The following is a 15,154-nucleotide window of genomic DNA, read 5'->3' as shown; positions in this document are numbered from 1 at the left end:
TAAAATTAAACATATCTAAATGTTCAAAAATCATCAAATATTTTGCGCGACAAAACCACATGAACGATTATACAAACGTAAAAGAATAATTTTACTAACATCAACAAATAATAGATTCTAAAAAAAAAAAAACATTAATATTTAGTTGCATAGCCTTTAGAATCGATAACGGCCTTGCACCGTCTTGGCATAGATTCTACAAGAGTTTCTAGTAACTGTTTTGGTAATGCCTCCCATTCATACTGTACGGCTCGAAAAAGTTCATCCGGTTTTTGAAATTTGCGACCTCCCAAGCGTCGCTCAACTTCAATCCATAAATTTTCGATTGGATTTAAGTCGGGAGATTGGGCAGGCCACTTCAAAACCGTTATGCTATTATTTATGAGCCAATTTTTTACAGTCAAAGCTGTATGTTTAGGGTCATTATCATGTTGATAAACCCAATTGTGAGGCATTTTTTCTAAAGCGTGTGGCAACATTTGATTAGATAATATTTCCCTGTACTGTAGTTGGTCCATTATACCGTTTACACGGTACAACGGACCAATTCCAGCCCAGGAGAAACACCCCCAAACCATTATATTGCCACCCCCAAATTTTACAGTTCCTATTGTATACTCTTTTGCAAATCTTTTACCTACTGGACGCCTAACATAACCTCGACCATCGCTGAAAACCATGTTAAATTTACTTTCATCCGACCACAAAACTGTTTTCCAATTTTCAACCGTCCAGTTTAAGTGATCTTTAGCGAACTGTAGGCGATCTTTGACGTGCCTGGGCTTAAGGAATGGTTTCTTTGCAGGTCTGCGCCCATAAAGACCTCCTTCGTTTAAACGCCTTTGAATCGTTCGTGTGCTTACGTTTTCCATGCCTGTTTGCAGACGAATTTCAGGGGCTGTCAAATGTGGATTCTCAAGAGATTTTCGCACAATTTTTCGATCAGTACTAAAAAATAAAATGTTAAACATTAAAATTAACATTAACATTAATATTATTAAGACTAAATATTAAAAAAAATAAAATTAAAGGAATATTACCGCTTATCCGTAATACGTGGACGACCACCTTTCTTAACGATCTTTTTGCTCTTTTCTCGGTGTATAATTTTATGTATTCCACCTTTTGACATCTTCACATGAGCTGCAATTTGCCCAATGGACCATTTTTCTTCTTTGCGCGAACGCAAAACCAAGCTTTCAATTTTTGAATCAGTTTGACGAACCATTATAGTTTAATTTTTTTAATTTTTTGATGTTAAACAGAATAATCTTGAGAAATTTAAATGATTGTAAGTTCTTAGAATACCAAAACCACATGAACGATTTTTAAAAGCACTGATTTCGATGTGAATATAATATAATTTGCATCAAAAATGACGCTTTTATAAATCGTTCACGTGGTTTTGTCACTCAAAATTTCTAAAATTATTTTAACGTTTATACATGTATGATTTTATACGTATTATTAAAGAATACACTTTACACAATCTTATAGAGCAAAAAACGCTCTATCCAATCATATATAGTATTAGAGAAAAAACTTTTTTTAAGGTGTTGAAACTTTTGTTTCAAAAAACTATCTGCAATCGTTCACGTAGTTTTGTCTGCAACTGTATATATATATATATATATATATATATATATATATATATATATACATATATATTAGGGATATGACTTTTTTGCAACCTACTAGGCCTGTATCGTAATTCAATGAACTTTTATGTAAAAAGAACGAATAGATGTTTCATTTTGACATATTTTGAAAAAAGGTCACCCCAAAACCAAAAAATCGAATTTTCAATAGGTACACTTTTGTACAGTAAATGAATATTAAAGGCTGAAGATGTTGTAAGAGTCATACTCCTGTTGTTATTTTATTTATTTATGCAACATGTACTGTGATATAACAAAAAACATTATGTGATATATAATTATACAAGTATTACAAAATTAACAGTATCAAAGCGTCTAGTACAACAATATACATAACTGTCTGTGTCTATAGGCCTACTGTGTTTAGTACATGGGTCACATGATGCTCACGTCTCATAAAGAGTCTAGCGCTTATTACTTAGAATGAATCGAAGTTGCAGTTTGTCTTTCTTTCTGCAGGAAGCATACAGGTCTTGCATCACCTTGATTGCACGTTCAGCTATCTGATTACTTCGTGGTATGTCGATGACGGATGGCTCTTTCTTCCAGTGATTTTTGAATGACTGCAATGCCTTTTTGTAAGGCTTCAATACATCAGATAAATTCTTGAAGTCATTGTCATTGTACTTTTGACTACTAAACCAATGTTCTGCCCACTCATATGAAATGAACCTGCAAACCATCTCCAAATTCTTTCTCGCTACAGGCATAAGAATGAACGCCAGAATGGCGAGAATGGCTCTTGAGTTCCATCTGGCATTGCTCATATTAGGAATGTTCTGAAAGTGAATCAGAGGGAAGTTTCTTTGTTCTTCATAGAACCTAAACACTCTTGTTAAATGGTACAAAAACTTCATATCGTCTCTCCACCCTGATTTATCAAGAATTTCTACAGTTCCATTCACAAACTTATCCTTCAGTTCATCATACTTATTCAACAGTTCAGACACAAATGGGTATTCAATGTTTGGAGATTTGGTATCACCCCCAAGTTCTTCGTCCATCACCAGACGGAGAATCCTGTCTAGTACGTGATGCTGACAACCGATAAATTGTGGTATTGTGACACCCTTTAATTTAAACATACGTTGCAACTTCACAACAACTCCATTTCTCTTCCCAGTATTGACGTTTGTTGTATCAGTAATGATCATCTTAATTGAATTCCACAAATTGTATTCATCAATAAGTTTGGCAATTTTTTCAGCAACAGTTTCAGCTTTGCCATCTTTTAAAGGCAGTGCATCAAGTTTCACGTCAGTTCTTTCATTCTGAAGTACAACTACCTGATATTCCTTATCATCTATTCGTTTGCCGTCAAAGTGTAAGGACCACTGTTCCATTTTAAGTTGTTGTATCATTTCTTTTTTTAATTTACCTGCCTCTTTGAATATGGACTTGTAAATTGCTGATTGACTTGGAGTTGGAATATCAATACCTTGTTGTGATAATACATTGCATATTTTAGCAGCTTTCTTTGTGGAAACTCCACTTGATGTAACCATACTTACAGCAAATTTACTTTTGTAGTGCTTTCTAGTTTTTTTCTGAGTGTCCTCATCATCGTCTTTATCACCGTCGTCGTCTTCATCATCTTCACTCTTACTTTTGCAGTTTTCAGATTCAGTACCACTGTCTGTGGTAGACAGGACTTGTGATGTGGAAGGTATTGCTGTTCCCGACTGGACTTTCCTTCTCTTGGAAGGGTGAATGGTTTCTTTACTTGCCACTTGTCCTGTTGAGTACCCCACCTGTCCTTTACTTTCTTTTTGTAGGTGGTATAGACGTTTATCTTCCGAGGATAACCACTGGCCATTCACTTTCGTGATGTCAAATAATGCATTGAGAACATCATATTTTCCACGCTTGACACATTCATCATAGACCTTCAGCACCTTCATAAGCTTTGCTCTTATCACTTGATCAGACACACGTGGAAAATTCAGTTTATTGTCCCACAATTTTGTAATTTCCTTAGAAATTTGGTCTATTCGTTCTTTTCTTCCTTTAACATATGCTCCGAGAAACTGGTATCTTCCTACGATCTGCAATTGAAGTGGTATTCTGGATTTTTCATCGAGTGAATGTTCTTCTACAGCCACGCTTCCTCTTCTTCTGTGTGACTCTTGAAATCTCACCAAATTTTTAGTCCAAGTCTTCTTGTTCTTTGTTACTGTGGTATGACTTTTCTTGTGAGACATCATATAATATTGTTACGACTTTACGGATAGCTGAGCGTAAATATCCGTTTAATAAAGTCGTTTAATTAATAAAATACTTTAACTGTATAGTAATCCAATTATAGTTCGATAATCCAGTCAATGTTGATAACAGTTCGATAATCCAGTCCGTATCCTAACGATAATGCTACAACTACTTATACTTCGTACACTTACAGCGTCTTTAGTTCGCTACAGTAGTTCCTTATTAGCTCAGTTACACGCAGAGTACTTCGTAGAACTATTCACATTATCAACACTGAGCTCTGACAGCAGCTCGCTTATATAATTATTTAGAGCTTCCAGAATGTTCTACTAAGTTCTATAATCTTCTACAGTCTGTTACAGTCGTCTATATCACCGTGGTAACACAATGACGTCATCACATAACAATTCCAAGTATTTGCCGGCACACGGCCGTTTCGTTGCCATGGTAACGTGTGGCGTTATATTTATAAATTCATAACAAAATAATGAAATAAATAGAATTAAGCTGAGAATTAAGCTTAAGATTAAAACATCGGTCAAAAATGAATGTATAAAAATGGTAAATCAAATTTTTATTTTGGGGGTGACCTTTTTTTGTTGCAGAAAGCTATTTGGGCCTTTTTTCATGATTTTAGGTAAAAGTTCATCGATTTATGATACAGGAAACATTTTATTTGAAAAAAAATTAAAAAGTCATATCCCTAATATATATATATATATATATATATATATATATATATATATATATATATATATATATATATATATATATATATATACACATATAAACATATATATATATACACAAAAATAAAAATATTTACCCTGCTAAAATTAGAAAAAAAGGTGCAACATTATCTTCATAACAACGATCGAGTTCACTGAGACATATTTTAATAGTTTCTTCTGTAGTAGAATCTTTTGGAACACCCTTAAAAAATTTTTTTTTATATTTACAATATTTTTAACATCAATCAAAATATTTTAAATAGATACCCAACATAAGTCACATTCTACAAGCCGAAGTTTTCTTTGTTCACACCAAAGCCGAAGATCAGGAAACACCTGAATTATAACAATAAAAATTAACTAAATAAAAATCTGCATAAAAAATAGTGATATTAATAACAAAAAAATTAATGTAAACCATATTATATTTTTTATGGGCAAGTTGAGATTTTATAATTTTAATCATAACTTTCAATATCTGGAGACATTTCTGGTCTTTTAATTTTATGTTAATTAGAAACTATGAACTTTGTTTTGTGTATATTTAAACTGTATGTTTACATATTGTTACATTGTATTGTTTGGTGCTCTAGCTTTATCTATTTTTTAACTAATGATTATAACCATCAGTTAAAAAATATCTTGTAAATATAATATAAAATCATTTTATTTGAAATTTGATATAGTTTAATTGATTAAATGATTATTTATCAATTAAACTATTTTAAATTTTAAATCAATCGATTTTTTTATTATATTTACAAGATCAAAGCATAAATACTTTTATTGAGTAAATGCTATTATTTTTAACAGTTCTACATAAATATACAATTAAAAATGTGATATTGTTCAGTATTGCCCAAAACACAAATCATGCTTTTCTTTTTTAATCAATTTAAAGCCACATTACACTTTAGCTGGCATAAGTATAAACTTGTTAGCAAAAAACTTCTAAGATTATGTTTTTTGTTACTATAGAACTGTTATTTTGTTGCTAAATCAATTTTTTACTGTGAAATTCTAAGTTAAAAGAACAGTTGTTCAGATTATAAACTGGTGTTTGAGGCTAAGTTAAATAACATAAAATATTTAAAAATTAAAAAAATAGATTTATTTGATTAAATAAATTACAATTATTTGATTAAATAAATTACAAATTCAAAAACACTCTGCTAAAAATAGCAGAGTGTTTTTGAATTAGCTCTTGGTAAGCAAATATAAATAAAAAAACAAAATAAATGAAAAGAGACTACTAAAATAAAATTTTGAAAACAGATGTTTTAAAAGACATTTTGAAAAGGTATAATATTCATAAAAATATCAAAAAATGTTTAAATAAAATGTAATATATACATACATGTATATATATATATATGTATATATGTATATATATATATATATACATATATATATATACATATATATATATATACACATACATGTATATATATATATATATACATATATATATATATATATATATATATTAATTATATATGCAATATTTTCCTAAGCAAATTCCCATACCTCTTTGACAAGAACTTCTCTTTCATGATGAAAATCTTTAAAAGTGCTTGATACAAATATTCTAATAGTACGCCAACCTTTGCGGTTTTTTAAAGGTTCCACATTGATGACTTGCTTATCTAATGTTTTCTTTACAATAGACCACATTTCTTCCAAGTTTTTTGGTTGAAGTTTAGATGCTTCTTCATATGATAAATCAAGAGTTGCTTGATTGACATTAAAGATTTTCACTAAATTAAGAAATTTTGATGATGACTTTAAAGAAAAAAAGGTTTTTGATTCTGTTTGGTCGGACTTTAAAATAGACAATCTTGAGATAGCTGATCTGAATCTATAAGGAAAATTAGAATCTATTTACTTAGGAAAATTAGAAATTGGTTTTATAGAAAAGAGCTTTTTACTTTTGCTTGTTCTGACTTTAAAATTATAAAATTATATTTAACAACAACTATTTTTGGAAGACCAACAGACCATTTTTAAATAATCCAATCGAAAAGTAATTATATCACATCTTACACTCTATATTATATTTTTATTTGTGGTATCTCATCTTATTTCTTCTTTAAACTATAAATAAATAATATTACAAAACTCTAAAATAAAATTACCATATAATTTGTTACTCTTTTACATATTATGTACTAAGTACATAATAATATGTAAAAGTTAAAATGTACTAAGTACATAATATTTTATTCTAAGTACATGTAAAAGTTGTAAATAATAATAATAATATGTAAAAGTTAAAATGTACTAAGTACATGTAAAAGTTGTAAATAATAATAATAATATGTAAAAGTTAAAATAGGAATACTTTACCACTTGAGTATTTCCATGTCAATTGACCCAGAAAAATTTTTAAGAATGTCACCATATATCTCTGATTTTGCTGAACTTTATACAGTTGACAATACTTTGTAAAATAAAAATTTTACACATATTTTCCAAATATGGATAACAGGGTACAGTCTCCATTTTTTTGTGGCAAAATATTGTGATTGATTTTTCACTATCTTCCATACTAGCTGGAGCTCTGAAACTTTTAGCATTTGTGTAGTTCCAATTAATGGATATGGTAAAATTGTTTCCAGGACCCATGACATCTGAGGGGGATCAGGGCATGTGTCCCACTTTTTTGTAGCGGAATTATGCAATAAACTTTTCATTAGCTTCCAGACAACCTGGAACTCTAAAACTTTCAGCATTTGTGTAGTCCTGATAAACTTGTGTTAAAGTTGTTTCCAGAGCAGATGACCAGAGGGTCTATGGGACTGGGCACCAGGGGCTATACTCCACTAATTTTCTTAACAAAACAAAAAAATTTTCTTTACGCTTATAAAAAAGTAAAAATAACTTTGAAAATTGTTATCAAAAAATTTTTTGATTTATATTTTTTCCATTTTATTTAATTAAAATACAAAAAAATAAAGTGCCCAGATTGCATTAAGATTTGCTTAGATTTGCTTTGTGTCAACAGTCAAAGTATAAATATGTCCAGTTGTTTTTACAAGTATATCAATGATAAAAATTATTTTGGTAATTGCAACACTCGTCTGCTCTAGATGGCCAGAAAAGTTTATTAAAAGAACTGTGAGGGTGCATAAATGTTCCATAACATCTTGCTCAATATTGGTATTTATCATACCAATCCAATGAAATTTATCATATTTTACACAGAATAAATATGCAAAATTTCAATGTATTGATGTTAATTTGCTGATTATGTTGAGCTCTTAGATTACCAGAAAATGAAAAAATTTCTTTTCTATTAACACCATTTGTTTATTTAAAGTTAATATCTATAGATTCTGGGTTAAATTGATGATTGCTCCTAGTTCCAGGAATTATTTTACTTAACTGAAAACTTTTTTTAACTGTTGTGCAATGCTGTCAGTCTTTCTTTTTCAATCTTGAAAAAAAATAATCTATTTAATATTGATTGTATACTAGTCAAACATTTTATTACATTATCTGGTTATTTACAGGCTTTGTAAACTTGCATTTGCAGTTAATTTTACAGTACCACCAAAACCAAAAGTTGTATAAGTATTTTAGAAGAACTCTTAAATAGACCTCTGTTAAGACTTCTTTGCAGAAAACATTCTCAAGAACGACATATTTTATATGTAATAAATGCAATCACTAAAACAGAAAGCAAAAGTCTATCAAAATTTATACAAGATTCAAAGCTGCTTGGCATTATAAAGATTTTCAAAAAAATATGGATCAGTTATCAAAGTTTCGTGGTGTGAAGTTAGTGGAACTCCATTAGAAAATATGGATAAAAAAAGTTTATTTTTTTGCAAAAAAGCTTTGGAACTTCATACTTTCCCCAGAAATGATTATAAACATGTGTCAATGTCATTGTTTTTTCTGAAAGGAAGGGAGGCAGTTCCTAAATTTATTATACACAAACCAGCTGCTGAACATGAAGCTAGATTTACGGTAGATACATTTTGGCAATGAAGCTTACTCAACCAATCGTAAAGTTTTTAACTTCAGAGGAAGAAACAGTATTTTCAAAGGCTGAGATATATGTAGCTTCAGTTCATGCAAAAAACTTTCTTCAATCAAGTCAAATTGTTTTACTGCTCATAATGATTTGTGTACAGTTAAAGAGATGATAAAAATTAAAGATTTTGATGCTGATTTTCCTCAAGCTTTTATTTCAAGCTATCTAAGACATAGCTACTATCTTTCTGAAGAAACAGTTATCTTTTGTTTATTTGATAAAAGTCTTGAAAATAAAGTTAAAGGAAAAGTTGCTCAGTAGTTGTTAAAAATAAATTTACCTGAAATCTTTAAAAATAAAAAGTTTAAGCCTGTAAAAATGAATGAAAATTTAGAACTTAATGATTATGTTGGTCAAAGTCCTAAGCTAATATTTAAAAAAGTTCCTTACTTATCAAAGTGGTTAGAAAGCTCACCTGATTTGTGGACTCATGATTCTGATTATAAAAATAAGAAAAGGTTTATAAAAAAATTAATCTGTGTCATTGCGTGTTGTGAAAGAGCTATCAAATTGGTAAAAGACTTTATCGATTCAACAATTAAAGAGGAAAAGCTGCAAGATATCTTACTGGTGTTAAGGGAACACAGAGTTAATTTACCGTTTTATAAATGTAACTGGTTCAAAGAAATACTTAATAAATTGTAAGAAAAGTTTAACTTTTTATAAGAAAAATTTAACTGAATTTTTTATGTATATTATTTACAAAACGCGTTTGTAAAACCTTTAGTAAAAGTCTTTCACATTTTTAACAATTTACTTTTATTTTTTATCTTTATTAAGTACATTATTTAGATTCCTTATTTAACAAACTTCTTAAATACAAATTTTATTAAGTTTTTTAAAGAATATTTAAAAGTATTTAGATAAATATACAATTAAAAACATAGTAAAAGCCAGGTCTTTAAAAGAAACTAAGTCATATTTCAAAATGTGTTATCTCAAGAAATTTTTAATATTTGACCTCAAATTTTATACCAACCTTCCTAATAGTAGAGCCAGCTCATACACAATTATGCTCCAATTAAGATAGCAATTTAACGAATAAATGATCAAAAATGGCTTTTTAAAAATATTCAAAACCTCAGGGAGGTCAAGAAAATTGAAATATTTTCAAAACATTTTTTGAAATTGTCTTGTATAACGACGTAGAATAGAAAAATATATAAAAGTTATAGTTTTTCTGACCGTTAAAAATGGACCTGCCTTATGTGCATTGACCAATGGTTACTTTAATTCTTGAATCACAAACATGTAGTTTTCTGCACCTTAGACAATACAGTCATTTGCCAACTTTTCCTTTTGTTGCCTTAGAGATTTGTTTGACATTTTCAAATATAGGAATGAGCTGTTAACATGTTGTATATGGAGCAATATTCAGCAATTGTTGCTAAAATATGGCAGATAATTGGCACGATAAACACACAAACCAAAACTTTTTTTATCTAATTTAAACTATAAAAATAATATTTTCAATACTATTTTTATTAACTATTGATAGCAAGTATACTTGTCAAACGTAGTGCGAAATATGATTTTATGTGTGCTATGGAAAATGAATATATCGTTATGAGTATACTCGTTTTCCGTAGTGCATATAAAGTTTTTATACAGAGTAAAGAAAACGAGTATACTTGTTAGCAAAAAAACCAATTGAGTTGCTTTATTATTTTTAGAATTCAACAAAATTGAAGTTATTTCAGTGTAAGTTATGAACTTTTTTCAAAAAAAAAGTTTTTTTTCTTTTAAGTAGCTCTACAGCTTGCACAAGGTAACACCTCTTTTTTAGATTTTTTTTATTATTTTATTATTTAATTACTTTATTATTTCATTTATCTTAATTATATTTTATTTTTATTTTTTCATATATAATTTTATATATAATTGTTTCAAATATAATTTTAATTATAGTAAATATAGTTTGATTTAGTAACTTTTTAATCACTGTTTTGTTTTACAAGTATAATGGCTTATAGAAATAACATCGAAGAGGCCTTTGAACTGATAATGAATAATGAATTAGAAGAGGTGAAATCATGTAATTCTTTCAATAATGATAATTTTAAAAATGATACGACATTATGTTGTTCTTGTTATTACACCATTTATTATAGACATTTATAGACCAGTGATCCAGATCAAAATTATTGTGGAAGGAATATCTCTGTAGCCGCTGTTCCTAATCTTGATTCTCAATTATGAGGACACCTATGTACAAGAGCAGGAAATACCAGAAGTCTCTGAACAAGAGGTAGAATGCGAATGAGGGGAGATTATAGAAGTTTACCATCAATTAAACAACTCGACTTGGTTACTCTAAATAACAACACAATAAGTGTTGTTACTCTAGATGTTGTTACTCTAAGTGTTACTCTAAATGTTGTTACTCTAAGTGTTACTCTAAATAACAACACAATAAGAAAGGACTAGTAAAGTATTGGTTGGAAAGAAGATCCACCAAATATCAAAAGTTTTATTTTTAATGAAATACCTGGATTGAATCTAGATGTTTCTAAGAATGCACTTCCAATGTTTTTATTCAATGTGTTACTGACAGGTGACTGACTAAAAACTTTGTTACAGAAAATAGATAGATATGCTGACAGTTATTAATACAGTAAAACCATTACAATGTAAATCTTTATGGAGCCAATGGAAAGTTGTCAATCTCTATGAGATGAAAAAAAAAATTAGAATAAATCACAGAGACCCTCAAGAAAGACAGAAAACGGAACCTAGAGGCAAATAAAAATGCAAAATTAAAGAATGAAGAGGTTTTTAGAAATCTCAAAATGATGTTACAGTTTGCAAATGGAATAACAAAAGAGATGTGTTTACCATATCCAACTCACACATTTCACAAATGGTAAAAGTTACCAACCACCATGGAAAATTAAAATAAAACGAAAAACTTTAAGGTGGTAAAAAAAAGCAGGAGTCCATATCCTGGAAATGATGTCAAATAAATCTTTCTAACTTTATACCAAATTTTTAAATAATAAAGAGTTTTGCAATATTGTTGATTTTTTAGAGAATATTATAAAAAGTTTTATTGGAAAATCAAAAGTAAAACCAACTGCAAGAATACCTTTGACAAGTTTCCATTACCTATTGATAATTCCATAAAGTTGAAAAAAATAAAAGCAACAAAGAAATGTAAGCAGTGTATAAAAAATTAAGTAAAGAGAATATCAAGATACTGCAGATACTGCGCTGACCAACCAGTTCTTTGTATTGATCCCTAATTTAAATTGTGTAACCAAAACATAGGAGAAACACATAAAGAATAAACGGTTTCGAGCAATGCAGATGATATATAATACTTATATGTAAATGTTATCTTTAAATCAGTAATTTTTTCAATGAAGAAATAGTTGAAAGAAAACCTCAAGTATGAATATTTACAATATCTTACTCATGAAAACCGTAAAAAGTATACTTTTTACTTAAAATCAAAGATAAAGTTAAATATTGACAAATATATGTTCTCACTTAAAAACTTAATTGATGGATGCATAATTCAAGATTTAAAAGCAATTTTAGGTTATAAAACTTTGTATTCTTAAGTTGTTGTTGTCTGACAGATCAATGTAGTTCTATTTATTTTTCTGCCACTAATTTAATGACATCTCATTAGCATTGTCATTGTCAATTAATTGTGCATCCAAAAACTTATTTAAAGAAATTATAACTGGACAGTTTGAACATCTATAAACCATGTCCTTGTTACTTGTCACATCACAAACAACTTTTGCCATCAGATCTTTGTATGTACATTTTAGTTTTTATAGTGTTGGTTAAAAGAGTATTGCATTTTGATGGTGGGTACATACACAAAGTGAGTCCCTGATGCTCCAAAATTTACACTTTTTTTTTTGGTTATTTAAGTAGATCTTACTTAGTTTTTTAAACTAATTATTGTTAATATTTTACCATTAAAAAATATAAATTATTTTTAACTCAATAAGTTTTAATTTATACAATTTTAGATTCTGTTAAAATCATTATTTCAGATGACTGTTTTTAATCCATATGCATATAAATCAAAATTCTTATAAACAAGAATTTTCTTAAAACATCATAAGTTTGAATATAGAATGATCAAAAACCAAATAGAACAAGTATAAACAAAAAGTTTTTTCAACAATATTTTCAAATTTATCTTTACTTAGTTAAAAATGGAAAAATAAATCTTTTATTTTTTGAGAAAATAAGTGGGTTATGGTCACCGGTGTCCCGGCCCCATGGACCCATATATGGAAATCCATATATTTGCAGATCAAAATCCTTATGTTTTCTGAAAGATCAATGAATATAGAATGATATGTAAATTTTTTTTTTAAATCATAAATGCCAAATGAGTTTCTTGAACATTAAAAACAGGTATATAAAAAATTGCCTAAATTTATTTAAATTTATAATTTCAGGTACTTAATAATAATTATTTACATTTCTGACCAAATATAAAAAGATCAAATATTCTTAAAGTTAAAGTTAAAGTGTGACTTGAAATCTCTAATCATTGCAATTTTGAGGGGACTGGCCAATATCTGCTAAAAGTAAAATGGTTATATTTGAGTATCTTATTGGAGCTAGAAGCTTAAATTTTACAGAAATTCTTACTTTACTAAGTAATCTCCATTGTATAAAAATCAGCAAAATCTGAGATGTATGGTGACATAGTCTGAGCCAATTGACATGGAATTACCCACTATAGTTATGGGTGAATGCGTTAAAATAAAATATTTATTATATTGATAAACTATTAAAATGAATTGTTAAATTCATTTTAATAGTTTATCAATATTCCCCCTTCCTTTTTTTTATTTTTATTTTGCTTGTTATCAACAAAAAAAAAAAAACATCTCAAAAATTAAAAAAAAAAATTAGAAAAAGTTTATATTAGTCACTGATAAGAATAAAAACTTTCAGTGTAAAAATTGTCAACCTTTAAAAAGTCCATATTATACCACTTATGTAAGCATATTAAATTCTTTTGAATTATATTAAAAAAGCCGTTAAAATATGCGCATTTAACCACAAGCCACAAACCACTAGAATTAAACTGCTTATTTGTGTTCTATAAAAAACTCCTACCCATCTTTTTTTTCCCCGTTTATTAGCTCTGGACTAAAATTCCCACCCATCCTGTTATTCCCCAACTCCCCTTGTATTAAGCACCCAAAAAAAAGTTTTTAAATTAAAAGCTAACATCTTTGATGGTACAAAAATTAACTGGCTAGTTGTTCAATTGATGTTAATTGATGAAAAAATAACTCTACTTTTCTGCTTTTATCAACTAATCTATTAAATTTGATAAAATAACTCATTAGCATACTGCATAGTGTTGATTTTATATTTTTTTATAACTATGTTTATTTAAATTGGATCTAGGTATTATTGGGGAAACAAAGTCAATTCATTAAAGTTTCAATGAATTTGATAAGTAGCGACAGAGTTTAAATTTTATATAACTATGAACATTATATATAATTTACATTTTCAGTGAAAAAAATAAAAGTCAAAATGTCCAAAAAGAAAGTTGTTAAAACAAGATTTGACACTAATGTGTGGCTAATTGGTCATCAATTACCAGTTCTAGATAAACTAAGTTGTTCAAGCTGTTTGCTCACAATTGATGTCCTACAATGCCTCTTATATTACTTAAAGACAAACAAATTTGAACTTTCACAGACCTGTTCTAATACTATTAATGAGGTTTCACAAATTTGGTTTATTGCTAATGTTCCAACAACACAAAAAAGGAATGCTACTACTAAACTAAAAATATTATGCAACTATTATGTTAAAATTGGGAAAAACAAGTCTTGCAGAATTGAAAAACAGTTAAATTGGAAACTACAGTTAAATTGGAAAAAACAGTTAAATTGTAAACAGGTTAAATAAGCTATTGGATGTGGCTCATGTAGATTGTGACTGACTTGCAAAAATTCAACAAGATGTAATATTTCAAGACAAAAGAGAAAAAAGGAAAATGGTAATGGGCACAGAAGATTTAGAATTTAAAGAACGTGAACAAAGACTAGTGTATTGACATTCGCAAGAACATCACAAACAAAAAGCAACTAAAGTGAAAAAATGTATTAAGTCTGGATTGGTTGAAAAAACTCGTGATGAGGAGCTGCTAATTAGCAAGTATTGATAAAAAATTAAAGAAATGTTAACAAAAACTTCTTCAGTACAGGTACAAAACTGGTACAACAATGTGCTATGCACATTGTTGTACCAGTCCTCAAAGCTGTTGGAATAAACATCAAAGGTATGACACTGTATGAAAGCTCAATTTACAGAGCTCATAAAAGAATTGGGAAATCTATAGGCCAAAACATTCAAGAAACATTTGTGCAAAATACCCCCCTAACTGCCTATTTTGATAGTAAAACTCAACCAGACACATATGAAAACCTGTCTGACAGGATGCCAGTTATTATATCAGGTTTAAATGTCGAAAATCTATAAGCCATTCCTAAACTTTGCATGGGTGAGCTTAAGGCAAACTCGAT

The 15,154-nt window shown here is 28.7% G+C and overlaps 1 protein-coding gene across 4 annotated transcripts in view; it reads right to left on the bottom strand.

Moving 5' to 3' along the window:
* LOC136080623 (TPR repeat-containing protein DDB_G0287407-like) overlaps positions 1-15,154 on the bottom strand; it is a 98,370-nt gene that overhangs the window by 68,662 nt on the left and 14,554 nt on the right. For 3 of the 4 annotated variants that reach the window (XM_065797512.1, XM_065797511.1, XM_065797510.1), the window contains 3 exons: positions 6,122-6,452; positions 4,862-4,930; positions 4,690-4,796 (listed from right to left, as the gene is read on the bottom strand). In XM_065797512.1, the coding sequence (XP_065653584.1) occupies positions 4,690-4,796; positions 4,862-4,930; positions 6,122-6,268 (323 nt within the window). In that variant the 5' untranslated portion in view covers positions 6,269-6,452. The remainder of the gene's footprint in view (positions 1-4,689; positions 4,797-4,861; positions 4,931-6,121; positions 6,453-15,154) is intronic. The other variant, XM_065797513.1, reaches the window with a different exon arrangement.

Source organism: Hydra vulgaris, chromosome 05, assembly GCF_038396675.1.
Source record: "Hydra vulgaris chromosome 05, alternate assembly HydraT2T_AEP".
NCBI lineage: Eukaryota > Metazoa > Cnidaria > Hydrozoa > Anthoathecata > Hydridae > Hydra > Hydra vulgaris.
Note: the sequence above shows the minus strand (reverse complement) of the source record. Positions and strands in the feature narration are given on the sequence as shown.